Source organism: Diabrotica virgifera, chromosome 8, assembly GCF_917563875.1.
Source record: "Diabrotica virgifera virgifera chromosome 8, PGI_DIABVI_V3a".
Classification (NCBI taxonomy): domain Eukaryota; kingdom Metazoa; phylum Arthropoda; class Insecta; order Coleoptera; family Chrysomelidae; genus Diabrotica; species Diabrotica virgifera.
Window position 1 is genome coordinate 503,993 of NC_065450.1, and position 18,604 is coordinate 522,596.

General features: G+C 33.3%; 2 protein-coding genes across 16 annotated transcripts in view; one reads left to right on the top strand and one right to left on the bottom strand.

Moving 5' to 3' along the window:
* LOC114337883 (prominin-1) overlaps positions 1 to 18,604 on the bottom strand; it is a 940,102-nt gene that overhangs the window by 21,493 nt on the left and 900,005 nt on the right. For 6 of the 15 annotated variants that reach the window (XM_050658571.1, XM_050658566.1, XM_050658569.1 and 3 more), the window contains 2 exons: positions 6,389 to 6,427; positions 6,241 to 6,288 (listed from right to left, as the gene is read on the bottom strand). In XM_050658571.1, the coding sequence (XP_050514528.1) occupies positions 6,241 to 6,288; positions 6,389 to 6,427 (87 nt within the window). The remainder of the gene's footprint in view (positions 1 to 6,240; positions 6,289 to 6,388; positions 6,428 to 18,604) is intronic. The other 9 variants (XM_050658567.1, XM_050658559.1, XM_050658570.1 and 6 more) reach the window with 2 other exon arrangements.
* Positions 8,627 to 9,497, top strand: LOC114335997 (cuticle protein LPCP-23-like). The gene is made up of 2 exons (XM_028286296.2): positions 8,627 to 8,703; positions 8,832 to 9,497. Exons 1-2 carry the CDS (start codon positions 8,692 to 8,694, stop codon positions 9,426 to 9,428), a joined length of 609 nt encoding a protein of 202 aa, XP_028142097.1. The 5' UTR covers positions 8,627 to 8,691; the 3' UTR covers positions 9,429 to 9,497.

Below are 18,604 nucleotides of genomic sequence, written 5' to 3' on the forward strand. Positions count from 1 at the left end.
CTTTATTTACTCACTATGAACTATGATGCGCACATAATGAATTTAGTTTTGAATGATACGTGTAAAAAAATAAAGAATATCGTCTTTTCTTGCCAGTTTAGCTCACCTAAAGGGATTACTGCTTTAGAACAAATTTGTTTCGAAAAAACAGCGAACAGTTTATCAGAAGCGATGAAATTTTAAATCTCGGTTAGTTTTATCTAAGCAGATTATCTCTACAGATATTAGTAGTTTTAGTATCTGTAGCAGATTTTCGTGAACAGCTTTTGAAAGTTTTTGATTTTATTATTGAAGGCGACGATTTTGAAAGCGGCGATACCTCGAGCCGTGAAGCAATCGGTTTGAGAACTCTATTAAATTATTACTCTTTTAATATTCTTTTAAATATTTTTAAGACAGAGTTGGCCCAAGATACCTATTCATTGTTGTTCAAAATCAGTCAACTCACATTATTAATTCCAAAAATAGAATACGAAAGCTGGTGTAAAATCTCAGAGATTTCCGTAATGAGAGTAGTTTCCAATATATACGCAGTAACCTTTTCGATTCGCTTGATATTTCCCAACAATCCCAAAAAGACACTGACATGATACATATCTCGAAAAACGAGTAGGTATATCTTGAAATTTTGGATACCTACTATTATATGCAAATAGATAGTCGTTTTTCGAATTTTGAAGATTTGCAAATTTTTGACCTTTTTACGATTCAAAATTTAAAAGTTCCCTTTGCTAAAGAATTTCCAAGATATTTATTATTACAAGTTAGGTACTTAAAAATTATGCCGATCCAAATATTTTCAGAAAGTGGGATAAGTTACAAAATATGTATGTATAATTCTATGTAGTAAGTACTGCAATTCATTACAACAAACTGTTCATCAATTTTCTTATTACCACCAATTTATGCCTCAAATAAACGGCATTTATCTTGTCTCAAAAGAATCAACACGTATTGTCGAAACACCATGAAACAAGAGAGAATGTCAAGTATATCAATTAAAAAAAAAAACAAAAAACAACAAAATCTCCTATGATGATTTAAGCCTTTTAGTTTGATGGTATACCTATACGAGGAGACAAAAAAAAACCTTGCCGACCCTGTCTCCAAGGCCACGAGCCGCCACTGGGATAAGGGAGGTCTTTAAGTGACCTGTTGAAATTGAAAATAAAGATAAAGTAGGGGTTGAGGTCATGTGTATCTGTGTACAATATTACTAAATCTTATTCTTAACGTAAGATAGGGGAATAGGGGTATAACTCTGTATACGATGTTTGTAAATCTTACTGAGAAAAGTATTGTTCTTTTTGTATTTTTTTTTAATTCTTTTAATTTTTTATTTATTTTTTTATTTTTTTCTAATTTTTTATTCTGCTGACTTTGAGCGCCCACTTCACCCGTTTTGTTGTTCTACCCGTTCTAGAGCCGCTTTACGTTTTACGATGGCCGTAACGATGTCAATTATAAAATCAAAAATTATTTTGTTCTCGATCGCGACGTTAATTATATTATCTGGGCCTACTTCACCAAATCTGTTCCTGAGCTCGGCCTGTTCGAGAGCGAAGACGCTACACCGGAAGACACAGTATTGCTTCACCTGCATTATTAACACTATCTAGTATATTTTGTAAGTATCTATTCTATTATTTGTTCCCTCAGAACAGTATAGTATGCGAACCTGGTATTGTTAATACATTTACCGTTTATTTTTATACCAATTTCAGCATGGTCTATTGCTGACTTAATAGTACAAGTTGATACATTCAGAGTACAAGTTGAAGATCAATGTAGACCTGACATGGTCTTGTCGGATACCTTTTTGTATTTGGACGCTTTTATGGCATGGTTTCAATATGTTACGGTGATTTCTTGGTGCAAATTATGGATGGGAAAAACCTACCGGTTACAACCTAAAACCGTTTTTTTCCTCTGCAATAATCGGTTTTTCCGGTTCTTTTTTGTCGCGGTTATAACCGGTTTTTCCTTTTTAAAGTAATAACCGGTTAAAAACCGGATAAGTGAAAAAATACTGAATTTAGAAAAAAAATGGGAAAATTTTTCGCCCCCGTGCATAAATGAGAAACTTTAAGCTGACTGAAACCGATTTTACAACACTGATGACTGATTTCTATACTGATATGAACTGATATCGATTCGAATGTAATATTGCAAACTAAAGCGCAATGTAAATGCTTATTTCGTATTGGCTATAACTAAAAAAACCTAACACCGGTTTTTGGAATAACCGGTTTTTTTGATCGGTTATAACCGCCAGGTTAAACTGTAGGTAAAAGAAAACCGATATAACTGAAAACCGGTGTTTTTGTCAACAACCGCCATCCCTAATAGTATAAGAGCTGTGAGACATTTTTGAGTAGGTATTGTAGGCAACCTGAAAATTTTTCAGGTGACTCTTCTGTGATAGCCTAATACAAAAATGCCGGTCTGGCTGGAGGGTAGCGGTTATTTTCCCCAAAAATCCCCACCAAATTTAAAAAAAGGGTAAAAATTATTATTAAAAAAATATCATTGACGTGACTTTAAAGTAAATTTAAATATTCAAATATAAAGAAAATAAACAGGCCAGGCGATTTGAGGGCGATTTTAACTCTGCAAGATACTTGCATGGGCGCCCCAGGATTATTTTCAGGGGATGAATCTGAACTTCAGAAGATTTCATCTGAATCTGTACATACTACTAACGAGTATAAAATATACAACTATACATGCAAAGCTATGTACATTCCTTCCGCACAGGGAGGTGCAATTGTTATTTTGACAGGGTATTTTTTAATTTTAAAAATAAATATTCTAAAAAAGACAGGTTTTTTTTTGGTGAAATTTTCCAACTGCCATGTGATCGAACAAATTACGCGTGCATATAAATGAAAAGCGCTATAGGTAAACAGGAGTGTGAGAAAGAGCGTATACCGATAGCTGTTTGCGTCCTCTGTTGTACCTGGGCGAGTCCGTTCGCTCGAGAAAAATCACGTGACCTGGCGATCCCATATTGTTGTGCCTCGAAACGTCGGAGTAATTATTATATATTATAGTTTTTTAAGTAACTTTTTCTTAATTAAAGGAAAATAATACGTACTATACAATAGATTTTGCAAATATGATAGAAAAAGACAGATTTATTATTATAAAGATGTAGGTAGAAAAGTATAAAAGTGTAAACTAAATTAATTCTGTGTCCGAATCTTGTACTTCTTCTTCAAACTCCTCATCTGAGCTTAAATATTCACTGTCTTCTTCTTCGTCAGACTCCCCTCGAGACTCAGATTCATCTTCTATATGATCTGTAAATAGTTGTAATATGTATTTAGAATTAAATAAAAATTAATTACTGAAAAATTAATTGAGTTGCTACGTATTCTCTCTCCTTTTATAGGGAGTCGAAGCCTGGACAATCACGGTCGCATCTGAAGATAGACTTGCCATTGTCGAGATGTGGTGTTATCGAATAATGTAAAAAATATCATGGACGCAACACGTAACAAACACGGAAACATTAAGGGGTGGGTATGATTTGAAATCAACATACCAAGCACATTTTTGTGATTTTTTTCGAAGCTATGGTAGAATTATTTTATTTTTGAATTAAATAAACATATTAAGTACAATTCAAAGAATATTTAAGAAAAAATTAAATCCAAAATATTGAAAAATAAGCCATGGGCGACAAATTTTGGCAGGCAGCTCAAAAATAATGAATTTTGCGGAGGACATCACTGGACTCATCACTGGATCATACGAAACAAAAAATTCAAAAATATTTAATTAGCTTATGAGTTTCACGAGGTAACAACGTCGAGTTTTTTTATTTTTAGCGATTTTTGAATTTTTGGGATACTCAGAAGTCAAAAATACTAAATTTTTGATAAAAATTTTGTGAAAACCAACAGATATAATATTGTTGAACAAAAAATAAGCAAAAAATGAAAAATATCTCGACGTTATTACCTCACGAAATGTCTAAAGAAAATCTATGCAAAATTTCAGGTAGATCGGTCGAGTAGTTTTTCAGTTACAATGTCCACCGCATTTGAAAAAGCAGTTTTGAGAAAAATGCGTTTTAACTTTTGACAACTGCATCTTCATCTTCTGATTTGTCTGCCAAATCGTAAATTTATGAACATTGGAATATGTTTTTTAAATTGCGGAGTAATCTACAAAAGAGAAGGCGAACAGTTGTTTAACGTTTCTCACTACGCTCAAGCGTGCTGGCGCGAAGCCGCGGCAACGCGAGTCGAAGATAGGGATATTCAACACCCTGTGTCTCTGATAATTTTACTCCGATTATTTTGAAAATTTCATAGAGTATTGTTGAAAGTAACACTTTTATTTGAAGTAATAAAAAAATTAAATATTTCAAACCATCCCCCCCCCTTAAGAAATATAAAAAAAGGCAAAACAAATACTCAACACTATGAAGGAAAGAAAAATGAGCTACTTTGGTCATATACTAAGAAATAAAAAACGTGATGTAATTTATAATATAAGAGAAAGTATTAAGTATTAGTTATATAAGTAATAATACGTAGCAACTCAATTAATTAATCACTAATTATTTTTTAATTAATTCTAAATACATATTTACAAATATTTACAGATCAGGTAGAAGAGGAATCTGAGTCTCGAGGGGAGTCTGACGAAGAAGAAGAGAATGAATATTTATTTTGGCTTATTTTTCTTTCCTTTATAGTGTTGAGTATTTCTTTTGCCTTTTTCATCTTTCTTAATGTTTCCGTGTTTGTTACGTGTTGTGTTCATGATATTTTTTACATTATTCAATAACAGCACATGTCAACAATGGCAAGTCTTTCTTCAGATGCGCCCGTGATTGTCCAGGCTTCGACTCCGTATAAAAGGACAGAGAATACGTAGTAATTCAATTAAATTATCGCTAATTAATTTTTAATTAATTCTAAATACATATTACAACTATTTACAGATCATGAAGAAGAGGAATCTGAGTCTCGAGGGGAGTCTGACGAAGAAGAAGACAGTGAATATTTAAGCTCAGATGAGGAGTTTGAAGATGAAGTACAAGATTCGGACACAGAATTAATTTAGTTTATACTTTTATACTTTTCTACCTATATATTGATAATAATAAATCTGTCTTTTTCTATCATATTTGCAAAATCTATTGCATAGTACGTATTATTTTCCTTTAATTAAGAAAAAGTTACTTAAAAAACTATAATATATAACAATTACTCTAACGTTTCGAGGCACAACAACATGGGATCGCCAGGTCACGTGATTTTTCTCGAGCGAACGAACTCGCTCAGGTACAACAGAGGACACAAACAGCTATCGGTATACGCTCTGTCTCACACTGCTGCTTACCTATAGCGCTTTTTATTTATATGTACGCGTAATTTGTTTGATCACATGGCAGCTGGAAAATTTCACCAAAAAAAAACCTGTCTTTTTTAGAATATTTATTTTTAATATTAAAAAATACCCTGTCAAAATAATCATTATACTTCCCTGTCCGGAAGGAATGAACATAGCTTTGCGTGTATATTTGTATATTTTATACTCGTTAATAGTATGTACAGATTCAGATGAAATCTTCTAAAGTTCAGATGCATCCCCCGAAAATAATCCTGGGGCGCCCATGCAAGTATCTTGCAGAGTTAAAATCGCCCTCAAATCGCCTGGCCTGTTTATTTTCTTTATATTTGAATATTTAAATTTACTTTAAAGTCACGTCAATGATATTTTTTGCAATAACAATTTTTACCCTTTTTTTTAACTTTTGGGGGGATTTTTGGGGAAAATAACCGCTACCCTCCAGCCAGACCGGCATTTTTGTATTAGGCTATTATAGGAGAGTCACCTGAAAAATTTTCAGGTTGCCTAAAATACCTACTCAAAAATGTCTCACAGCTCTTGGACCATAATGCAAATACAGATTTTCAAGTACGCGCAGCTCTTTCCCGTCTAGGATTTAACATTTATTATGATGACAATTTTAAAAGGAAAAGAAACAAACAATGAATTGAAATATAACTAGTTTAATCATATACACTTCTAATGATTCGTTTATTTTTCTTCGTCAAACTTCAAAAGGCTACCCAAGTATTACCAAATATAAACGTTAATAAAAACTAATAGTTTGCTAAAATCTACCCACAGACACTTTTTGATGATCCTTAATATATAACACAAATATAAGACAGAAAAATTACCAAATTGCAAAACAAATAATTGATGATACCATACCTTCTTGGTGACCTCGATCCAGTTATTGCCATCTGAGTGATCTGTCTGCTTTGGCCACCAACAATTATGATGAACGGAAATGTTTGTTAAACACAAATATCGAAATTAATTACAAATGTTAATTGGTATAGAAATTTAAAGATCTCACCTTGCTTTTGAAATCCTTGAGGTTAGCGCGGACAGTTTCCTAAAAATAAAAAAAGATTTATTATGTTTTTCCAAAATTAAATAAGGTTGATCTAATATTTAAATCATTTTGGTAGGGGAGCAAAGTATGCTAAATGTGCAGTCACTCGAGCGCTTTGGGGACCTATTGGGTTGTGAATAGTAGGTCCTAAAACCAAAAAAAGTTAAGTAAAGTTTTCCATTTTAGTGGGCGCTTGCCATTTTTTAATTTAATTTTCCATTTCCAACAATCGTTTTTTCCGATTATAACGCCATCTATCCATAATTCTAAAAAATGTTTCGAATAAAAGTTACTTATTTTTACATAAGGAATCCAAATCTGCAATAAAAAATGAGGGCTCCTATTTAAGATTTTAAAGTAACCCCCCACCCCACATCCGTGGGGGGTCGTGTTTGGTACCATTCGATAGATTTTTCAAAAATACTGAATAAGTGTATTTTACAGTTTTTCGATCTGATGTTCATTTCGCGAAATATCGCGGGATTCGTATTTAAAATATTAAATTTACCCCCCACCCCTCTCCGTGGGAAGTCGTGTTTGGTATCATTCGATAGATTTTTAAAAAATATTGGGAACATATTTTTTAGTTTTTCGATCTGTCATTCATTTCGCGAAATATTCGCTTTTTTCTTGTGAAACTTTGGGACTCACCCATTTCCTTACGCCAGGCTCAAATCGTCAGATTTTTGAAATATACACTCTTTTGCATGTACTTAACTTACCTTATCTTAATCTGACAATTTCGAGTTTTTTTAAGGATAGATTTTTTTTTTCGGGCCCCCCTTAACGAACTCCCCTGTGTTAAGAGCCAATATATGGTAGAGGTACATCTGCAGGGTACCAGGTTTCTCCCATATGCTAATCTGACGCGCTCGAGTAACTGCAAAAATCCCCGCTTGGGCTCCCCTACCATTTGGTTTTGTTATAATTTACTATTAATTTCTTTCGTTTATATATTTTTATAATCTACCTCCTAAAAAGAAAAAAAATTAGTTCATGTTTAAAATATATTTCTATTTTGATTCTTTTGATAATTAGTAACGCGTTCTTTATTGTTGTAGTACTTCTATTTATTTTTTGTATAATAACATAAGTTTGGTTTAAAATATAGATAAAAAAAACAAAAACCATGATTATCAATAAGAAAAATAAAGTCATAATAAGGATTCAGATAAAAAATGAAGATATTGAACAAGTAGACGAAATTAAATACTTACTACACAACATAAATTAGTAGCCTACCATAGATTGTTACATAGATTAACAGAAATTTCCATGTCACAAAAAAAACTTGAAGGTAGAATTGAACATCACTAAGCAAGTAGCTGTAAACAAAGGTCACAACGAACAAACAACATAACTTGAAACTAAAAACTGCCTAAGAAATTCCGGAAATTAATCTTCCCACCACTACAGAAAAACCCAGTAGCTTGTGCTCTCTCACATATACAGAAAAAATTAACAAACATATTCAAAAACATAAAAAAGAACAACACAAGCTTTCAAAACACACAACAACTTAATCATCAAGAATACATCAATAATAATATTATTAGCCAAGATGGAAAAACAATAATTATTACAGAATAATATTAGCATTATACAATACAATTAGTATTATACAATCTAGCATGTAGTGACTGTCCAAAAAGTTACATCGGTCGAACTGGCAGAACCTTAGACAAACCCGTAGCAGAAACCAAAAAGGCTAATAGACAAAGAGATTCTACGTGCTCACTTCACCTTCTAGATCATAATCATTCTTTTAAGGAACAGTTTCCTATATAAGTATAGAATATGCGTTAGATTTTGTTGTAAACATATCTCGCAGCACACAAACACCATACGTTAGGAAATATTTAATAGGAAAAATATCTTGTACGGGGGAATAACGCGAAAAGTCCGTGCAGTATCGAGCAAAAACGGGCTAAGTCGGGTTCGTATATAAGAGGTCTTCAAAAACAAGAACAAAGCAGCAGTTTTAAAATAATATTATTTTTTCTACAACAGGTAGGTACGCACATTTTGGTTTCATTAATAAGTTTGCAATTTTTACATAATAATTTCTACAATCTAAAAGAAACAGACAGTTATCTCAAATATTACAAATATCTACAACAGGTACGCCTACTTCTGTCAACTTAATAATAAACAATTTAACCGAGACCTTACACAAAATCGAAAGTAGTTAACATCTCTATAAAAACTGAAATGTCTAAGTGATAAAACATCATTTCTTGTTTAACAAAACACAGAACAACACCATGGCTTTTAAAGTAAGTTAAAGATGGTTTTTGTTTTATTTACTAATTGGTTATTATATGAAATCTATTTTTATTAATATTTAATATACTTACATATTTATTTCCCAACTAAAACTTAAATATTATTTAATTATATTTAGGTACTCGTCTTTGCTGCTCTTGTCGCTTACGTCAATGCAGGAATATTTGGCGAGGCTCCAGTTGCGGCCCCAGTAGTCTCTGCATACTCTGCTGCTCCCGTGGTTGCTGCCCCAGCTGCAGTTTCAAGGTCTTATATCCAAACTTACAGTAGCCACTCTGCACCACTCGCCGTTGCTGCTCCAGTTGTCGCCAAATCAGTGGCCCCAGTAGTGTCTGCCTATTCTGCACCTCTTGCGCTACCAGCAGCGGCTCCAGTCATCTCTTCCTACTCCTCACCGGTTGTAGCTAAATCAGTAGGGCCAGTAGCATACTCAGCCCATGCTCCAGTTGTATCAGCTTACTCATCTCCCTTGGTAGCTCAAAGCGTATCTCCTCTAGCTTACTCTGCCCCTGTGCCAGTACTCTCAGCATATTCTGCTCCAGTTGTTGCCAAAAGTTTAGCACCTCTAAGTTATGCTGCTCCAGCTCCAGTTGTATCCGCATACTCAGCACCAGTAGTTGCCAGGAGTTTTTCACCAGCTCCTCTTGCGTATGCTACTCATGGTTCACCATTGGTATCTGCTTATTCCTCTGGACCACTTGTTCAACCATGGTAGAGTGCAAATGTATATTACATTGACTGATGTTTACGTATTTATTATATTTAAATAAAAATATCACTTGCAGTATTTTGTTTATTATGATATATAGGGTAAGGCAGATAAAGGGCCTATTATAAATATCTCAAGAACTAAGGGCACCTGAATCATGAAAATATAATAAAGGGGTCTATTTAATGAAAATATTTTCATCTATTTGGTACTTCCGGTTATACCGGAAGTTGCTTATAACTTCGTTTTTTTTTAATGGGAGACCCTATATATTTTTTCATTTTTGGATTCTCCTTGATTTCTTCTTTCTTAAAACGTGAGGTATTGTAATATTATACAGAGTAGTTTAAAAGATAATTACGTTTATTTATTTATTTCGTAGCAAATTTCACACCCTGTAGAATCGTAGTAGGTTGGCATCCAAACCTCTATTTATATTCAAGTGATATATCAGTCTACTATTTTTAAGAATTATTAGTATAGCTAAATTTTTAATTTTAGTATACAGGGTGGGTCGAAACTCGGAATTAGTAATTTATGAGTTTTCTTAAATCGAACACCCTACATTTTAGTATTGTAATGAAATGATATTTTATGATACTTTTTTACTTCTTAAACATTCCCTTTACCTAGCAGCTTTAATTTCTGCTTAATTGTTAATCGCACCAACAATCTTAACTACGTAGGTATTTTGATTGCTTAACAATTATTGGCAGTTGTAAGTTATCAGCCTATACCTATGTATTTATTTTCAAAAAATTATTTGTGATTGAATATTTTCACGGCCAACCTAATAAAATTGCACTTATTTTGTGTTGCAATTAGTGTTAGGTTTGAATCACCAACAACCCACAAATTAAAGTATGTAGTTAGGTATAAAGAATGCTTAAGAAATTAAAAAGTACCATAAATATTTTTTCATTACAATAATAAAATACAGGGTGTTCCATTTAGAAAACTGACAAAATACTCATTCCGAGTTTCGACCAACCCTTTATACTAAAATGAAATATTTACCTACACTAATAATTCTTAACAATAGTAGACTATACTAAAAATCATTAAAACGTAAATAGAACTTATTGTGTTAAACTATTACAATTTTACAGGGTGTGAAAATTGATACGAAATTAATAATAAAACGTAATAATATTTTAAACTACCCTGTATAATATTACAAAACTTTATATTTTTAAGAAAGAAGAAATTAAGGAGAGTCTGAAAAGGTAAAAATATACAGGGTTTACCATTTATAAAAACTAAGTTACAATCAACTTCCGGAATAACCGGAAGTAGCAAAGAGACCAAAATATTTTCGTTAAATAGTTTATATTTCAAAACCCCTGTATTCCAATTTTCATGATTCTCTTACCTTCTGTTCTCGAGAAATTTCTAATAGGCTCTTTATTTGCCCCACCCTGTATACTACGTTGTTTATACGTAACTAAAATACAATTAAAATATGATTAAAACTTGAAATCTCTGGAAAGAGTTTATGACGCTCCTATGAATGTGGAAAAGTCCTACGAAAAGCTACTGACAATATATAAAGAAGAATATTTACTCCACATGCCGATTCAGCAGATAGGCGCAAACTTTCTGCTCCAATGCTATTTAAATGTATTTATTTAAATAAATAAAAAAACTAATAAATATTTTGAAAAATTTAAACGCAGAATGAAAGACTACGTTATTACCGAGGGTGGCCGAAAATCTCCGCAAACTTTTATAATGTTTATTTTAATAAGTTACAAGGGTGAAAAAAAAAGATAAAATTTAGTGTGATTTTTAATTTCAAATATATCATTCAAAAGCTTTTTATTTATTCTAAGGGGCTTTCGGCCCTCGGTAATAATTTTGTCTTTCATTCTACGTTTTTCAAAAATATTTATTAATTTGCATACTAATCTCGTGTCTTATCTTTTTCTACTCATTAATATTTTCCTATTTAATTCGATGTTTCGAGTCGTTTACCGCTATATCTGTTGAAATAGTTATTCGAATTGCTGGTCTATAAGTTCTAGATTTTAAAGTTTTGTTTGTGTAAAAACTTACTATTGAAGTAAAAAGCTTCCAATGTAAATCGTATTTAAATAAATTTTTATTAATATTTTTTAATTATCCAAATGGATTAATTAGAAAATATCACAGAACATTTTCAGTTATATCAGACCATCATCGGTGCAAACGTCCAAGTAGGTACATCGATAATTGGAACTAGCCAAAGAGATGGGTCAAAAACCAATAAATTACATTTAATCATTTAAATTTATGAACATTACGACACTGAGTCAATGTTAAGGGAAATAAAGATTATTAAGGGACATACCCAATACACATCCGTCCTCGAAAGGCAACTGGATGCTCTAGTGAGAAGTAAAGACCGTAGAGATGCGATTATTATTTCAAAAAATAAAGGTTTTCATTGAAAATAAACAAACCGATAAGACATTCGAATATCACATCTCACTACGTTACAGATTAGGTATTTGCTTTAGTTGTAAACTGAATGAAAATAAATAAACTTTTCCGTTCAAAAACAAAATATGCGATAGTAGGGTGGTTCGAAAAAAACTTTTTTTTTTTATTTCAGATCGCTATAGTGCGCAAAAGTTGCCATTGGTATTGACTTGAAAAAAGCACTAATTATTATTTTTTTATTAATTCGTCTTCCGGTCGCGCAATGCCACGAAGTTAGCAAAAATTGTGAAAAACCTTAATTTTTCATATATTTTTTTTAACAGGCCAAATGATTTTAATTGCGATCCTATAACATGAATTAACTACTAAAAGTATGTGAAAATCAATATAAATGCACTTATTATACATTTGTTTCATATCTTCCGGTCGCGCAACATAATACAAAATGAGTAAAATGAGTAGTTTTTGCAAAATTTCAAAGTTTGACTGTTTGGTACAACTTAATCATACGACTTTTAGAGATGGTATTGTTTAATTTAATTACAATAATATATTTAAAATCCAAGCAATAAAAGATAAATTTTGATACTCAATTGGAATTCGGTCAAGCAGCTTCGTCAAAAACAGCAGACTACTGAGAGGCGAGGCGAAAGTGACGAATGCCAGCGAAGCGCGCGCTGCCACAAATAAAGATACATGTGGGGATACCTCTACAATGGAGTATTTGTCTTCTTCATTACAACGAACTGCCATTCCACCACCTTTTCCAATACTTAGATGAAAATACAACAGGTTCAATAGGATATTCCGGACCAATTGGAAAGGCCCTACCTGATTGTGAAAGACTAACACTTATTGATTTTAATCCTATTGATTGTCAGATTCCAAAAGTTGACAAGCATATTCTTAGCAAGCACCAATAATTGTACTTGCTTGAGATATCAGAAGTTATCAAGTCAGGACATTTAGGTCTGGATCCCGCGTATGAAAAAAAAGTTGATTAATAGCAAGCTGAAAATTTGTTAAAAGCTTAAGGGTGTCTAGTCGGATAAACTTTGATATATGGGAACAATGGAACAAGGGCAGTTTTAATTGTGGAACAGGTTAAAAATTTGGAGCGGTCACACCACGAAAACGGTACATTTATTTTGTCCGACAAAACAGACTTAAACTCTCCGAACAGAGATTAAACTCTCATGCAAAAATCAGACTGCTATTTATCACCTCTCATAATTCCTGTCATTTGACATATTCTACATGTTCCACTCATTAAAACGCTCATTTGGTGATAAATAGCAGTCTGATTTTTGCATGAGAGTTTAATCTCTGTTCGAAGAGTTTAAGTCTGTTCTGTCGGACAAAATACATGTGCCGTTTTCGTGGTCTGACCGTTCCAAATTTTTAACCTGTTCCACAATTAAAGCTTCCCCTGTTCCAGTGTTCCCATATATCAAAGTTTGTCCGACTAGACACCCTTAAGCTATTAACAAATTTTCAGCTTGTTATTAATCAACTTTTTTTTTCATACGCTGGATCCAGACCGAATTGTTCAGAAGACGTATCAGTGGGTACGTAATTCTATCCCAACGTCACATTCAAGATGGCTTACTACTGCAAACCGAGTTTTGCGTTTATACATCAGTGTGACCCTTCTGAAAATCTGAGAGAGATTGTCACATCCATTCTCAAATTTTATAATATGCCTATGTGGTTTGCCACAAAAATAAACCACAAATTCACAGATGGGCCTAGACATGATTACAAAATCATTGAATATTCAAGGTACTTACCAGAAGAGCTTCTTCAAGTTGTTGGTCCCGTTTTGCAACGGAATGCTTACTTTGCTCATCCCGAAACTTTACTTTTGGCTATGGTAACTGATGACAGAAACCATATCCGAGAGCTGGGCTTAAGGCGTATCATGAAGGAAAAGCAAGCAATATCTGAAAGTGACTCTATCAGAATCTTTAAACGACCAAACTTAAACTTTGTAGCTAAATAGTATTACGAAATTATCAAATGGAACACCAGTACACTGATTTTCCTCTACTGCTAAGAACATTGACTAATGAAGAGATAAAACAGTATGTGAGCAATGACTGCAAGCCTGTTATGAGTATAGATACTTTGCCATCCCATACACAGGCAGTTGAAAGATGCGTTAAACTAGTGACCGTAGCTTCAAGTAAAGTGTGTGGACACAGTTCCAGAGAGGGCTATATTAGAACCACATTATTGCACCGCTCAGCGATGCCAACGATTAAAATCAACTACAAATGGTAGTCTTTCACAATCAGGTAGGACCTTTCCAATCGATCCGGATATCCTATAGTGCCTGTTGTATTTCCATCTAAGTGTTGGAAAAGGTGGCGGAATGGCAGTTCGTTGTAATGGAGAAGAAAAATGCTCCATTGTAGAGGTCTTCCCACATGTATCTATATTTGTGGCTGCGCGAGCTTCGCTGACATTCGCTTTCGCCTCGCCTCTTGGTAGTCTGCTGTTTTTGACGAAGCTGCGCGACCTAATTCCACTTGAATATTAAAAAGTATCTTAGATGCTTGGATTTTAAATATATTATTGTAATTTAATTAAACTATAGCATCTCTAAAAGTAGTATGATTAAATTGTACTAAAGAGTCAAACTTTGAGATTTTGCAAAAACTACTAATTTTACTCATTTTGTATTACGTTGCGCGACCGGAAGATATGAAACAAATGTATAATAAGTGCATTTATATTGATTTTACATACTTTTGGTAGTTTAGTTCATGGTATAGGAACGCAATTAAAACCATCGGACCTGTTTAAAAAAAAATTTAAAAAATTAAGGTTTTTCACAATTTTTGCTAACTTCGATGGCATTGCGCGACCGGAAGACAAATTAATAAAAAAATAATAATTATTGCTTTTTTCAAGTCTATACCAATGGCAACTTTTGCGCACTATAGCGATCTGAAATAAGAAAAAAGTTTTTTTCGAACCACCCTCATATACAGGGTGTTTGGTAAAGAAGGGGCCATAGCTTAACCTCAGGTTCCTGAGGTTAAAATAGGCCGATTTAAGCTAACTTACCTTAGTACAAAGTTTATACTAACCGAGATACAGGGTGTCAAAATTAAACTTTTTTTTTATTTATTATTGAATATTTCCTGACAGGTATGAAATAAAAACATGAAATTTGGTATGTGGGGGTTTTTTGGGTCGAGAAAACTAAATTCCCTACCAAAAATTATGTATTGCCCAGAGGACGCCACATACGCCTTTCAGCACACATTTATTACGTTCAATTTTTTATCCCTCACTCTGTATAATTTTGACATTAAAATTTTTATTCTCCTATTAGTTTTACTTAAAAAAGGTATACTTCTTTCATCTCCCTAACCTCAACCGTTTTCGAGATAAACGCATTTTAAATCTGCGATACGCCATCATTTTTAGCATAATATCATTGTAGTTACACCCCAAAAATAACTTAAAACCATAAAATTATTCAAAAATGTATCCCAAATTTCTTCAAATCGAATTTGCGATGCAATGACATAGAGTTGAGAACTGGCTCAATTATAGTTCTGTCGCCAAGGGGGGTACAACGGCCTCCTTAATTCGGATGGACTTACTCAATTTTTTTTATGTATTTTGACCCGTAGAACACGAATTTTTTGGGTAACAGTTGATCCGGATGTCGATAAGGTTGTTATAAACAAAGAACTTGAGGAATTTTATAACAGCGATTTTTCGCAAAATAAAATATTTTTTTGTATTTTTTGGGTGATTCTCAGCAAAAAATGGACTTACAAGTATTTTCGTAGGATGCATAGTTTTCGAGATAAACGCGGTTGAACTTTCAAAAAATCGAAAAATTGCAATTTTTGAACCTGAATAACTTTTGATTAAAAAATAAAACAGCAATTCTGCTTACTGCATGTGAAAGTTCAAGTCAAATTCTATCGGTTTTGATTATATGCATTACTAAAAATTAAGTTTTTATTTGTTAAACAAAGCCATAAACACATAGTGTTTCGCGTGCCCAATGCATGCGTTTTAATGTACGTAATCTACGTAGAAATTCTGTATGCGCGCCTACTCGTTCGATTTCAAATGAGAAATGCATTGAAAACATCATTTAATCACTATGTGTTTATAGCTTTGTTTAACAATAGAAAAATTAATTTTTAGCAATGAAAGTAATCAAACCCGATAGAATTTGACTGGAACTTTCAAATGCGGTAAGCAGAATTGCTATTTTATTTTTCAATCAAAAGATATTCGGGTTCAAAAATTGCAATTTTTAAATTTTTTGAAAGTTCAATCGCGTTTATGTCGAAAACTATGCATCCTACGAAAAAACTTGTAAAAACATTTTTTGCTTAGAATGACCCAAAAAATACAAAAAAATGTTTTGTTTTGTGAAAAATCGCTGTTACGTGATTCCTCAAGTTCTTTGTTTATAACAATCTTATCGACATCCGGATCGACTGTTACCCAAAAATTTCGTGTTCTACGGGTCAAAATACATAAAAAAAAATTGGGTAAGTCCATCTGAATTAAGGAGGCCGTTGTATCCCTACTGACGACAGGAATATTATTTTGGTTTTAAATTATTTTTCGGGTGGAACTACAATGATATTATGCTAAAAATGATGGTGTATCGCAGATTTAAAATGCGTTTATCTCGAAAACTGTTGAGTTTAGGGAGATGAAAGAAGTATACCTTTTTTAGGTAGAAGTGATAGGAGAATAAAAATTTTAATGTCAAAATTGTACAGAGTCAGGAATACAAAAATTGAACGTAATAAATGAGTGCTGAAAGGCGTATGTGGCGCCCTCTGGGCAATATATACTTTTTAATTGTGGCAAAAAACCCCCACATACCAAATTTCATGTTGTTATCTCATACCTGTCAGGAAATATTCAATAATAAATAAAAAAAAAGTTTAATTTTGACACCCTGTTACTCGGTTATTATAAACTTTGTACTAAGGTAAGTTAGCTTAAATCGGCCTATTTTAACCTCAGGAACCTGAGTTTAAGCTATGGCCCATTCTTTACCAAACACCCTGATGATGGGGTTATCGGACGTGCAAGTGAGAAAAATAATAATTGGTATTCTGGAGCAGCCTTATTGATATTGTGTTACTTATCTGCAGTGGTAATACTGGGCGTTGTGGGAAAAACTTATGCTGGGTATCAGAAATTATAGCCTAATTAAGCCTAAAAATAGAGGCAGGCAAAGCATCAAAAAGGAACAACGGCTCGCAACGATCATTTCATTGTCCAAGCATTTAGGAGAGACCCCACCATTTCTCACCTGCATCTCCAAAGGCAGCTTTTGAAAGCTAAAAGTGTATTTCAGTTCTACTGATAAGAAAATAAATTCGTGCCCAGGGAGTATATAGCACGAGGCAGTTACGAGTTCCCGAGTAATTTAGGCAGCACAAAATTAATCGCCTTAATTGGGATAGTTTGTCAAACGTAGGAAAGAGTTCGAAAATCTCACAATCGGCATAACACCGCATGGCGATTGTAAGATTTTCAAACTATTTTCTACGTTTGACAAACTATATCTTCAATATCAGAACTAGAACTTTATCAATTGGCAAAATGTGCTATTTTCAGCAAAGCCAGGATTTGTGTAAAATCAGATGACCAATGAATTCATGTACTTAAAAGGCGAGGAAGACAAGAAAGAACGAACGGTGCCAAATCTATTCACATAATAAAAGAGGAAGTATCATGCTCTGGGAAGGCATTGTGATCGGTAAAAAACTCCTTTAATTTTCGTCCAACTATCTTAATAGCTCGAAGGTATGTTGATTTGGTTCTAGAACCTGTGGTTAAGCTCTGGAGAAATAAAATAAGAGAAAATATAATTTTTATGCATGATAATGCACATTCACATACCAATAGAGTGACTACAAACTTCCTTGAAGCAGAATACATCACTGTTATGGGATGGCCTGCTTACTGACCCGACCTTAACTCTGTAGAGAATTCGTGGGATATGATTAAAAGAAAAGTTGGAGCTCGTCGGGATAATCGACAAAACACCGCACGGCTAGTAGACGCTACTCTTAAAACAAAATGTTAACAAGTTGATTAGGAGCAAACAATTTGGTTAGCAAAACATAAATTGCAATTTTTTTGCTAGTGAACTTAAAACGAGTAGCTTCAGTTTGTTATTTCAAGACTTTTTGTTCAATTTCATTTTTACGGTCATTAAATTTCTTCTTCTTTTTTTTTTAGCCCATTTATATCCAACTTTAGGCATAGGCCTTCCACAAATCTCACCATTTCCGTCTGTCCTTGGCTGCGTTTTTCCAGTTAGTTCCTGAAGCTTTTACAATATCGTCCTTCCATCGCATCTGAGGTCTTCCTCTTCCTCTTCTTCCTGTCCATGGTCTCCAGTTTTGTATTTCAGCATTCCATCTTTTATCTTCCTGTCTCGCATTGTGGCCCGCCAATCTCCATTTTAACCCTGTTATATGTTCAGTTATATTTTTTACTTTTGTTTTCTCTCTTATCCATTTGTTTGATTTTCTGTCTTGTAGTTTTATTCCCAACATGGATCTTTCCATTTTTCTCTGAGTTATTTCAATTTTGTTTATGTTGGCCTTTGTTAATGTCCATGTTTCTGAGCCATATGTCAGAACAGGAAGGATGCACTGGTCAAATACACGGGTTTTTAGGTACTGTTGTATCTTTGTGCTTTTTAGTATCCATCTTAACATTCCAAATGCTGCCCACGCCAATCGGATTCTTCT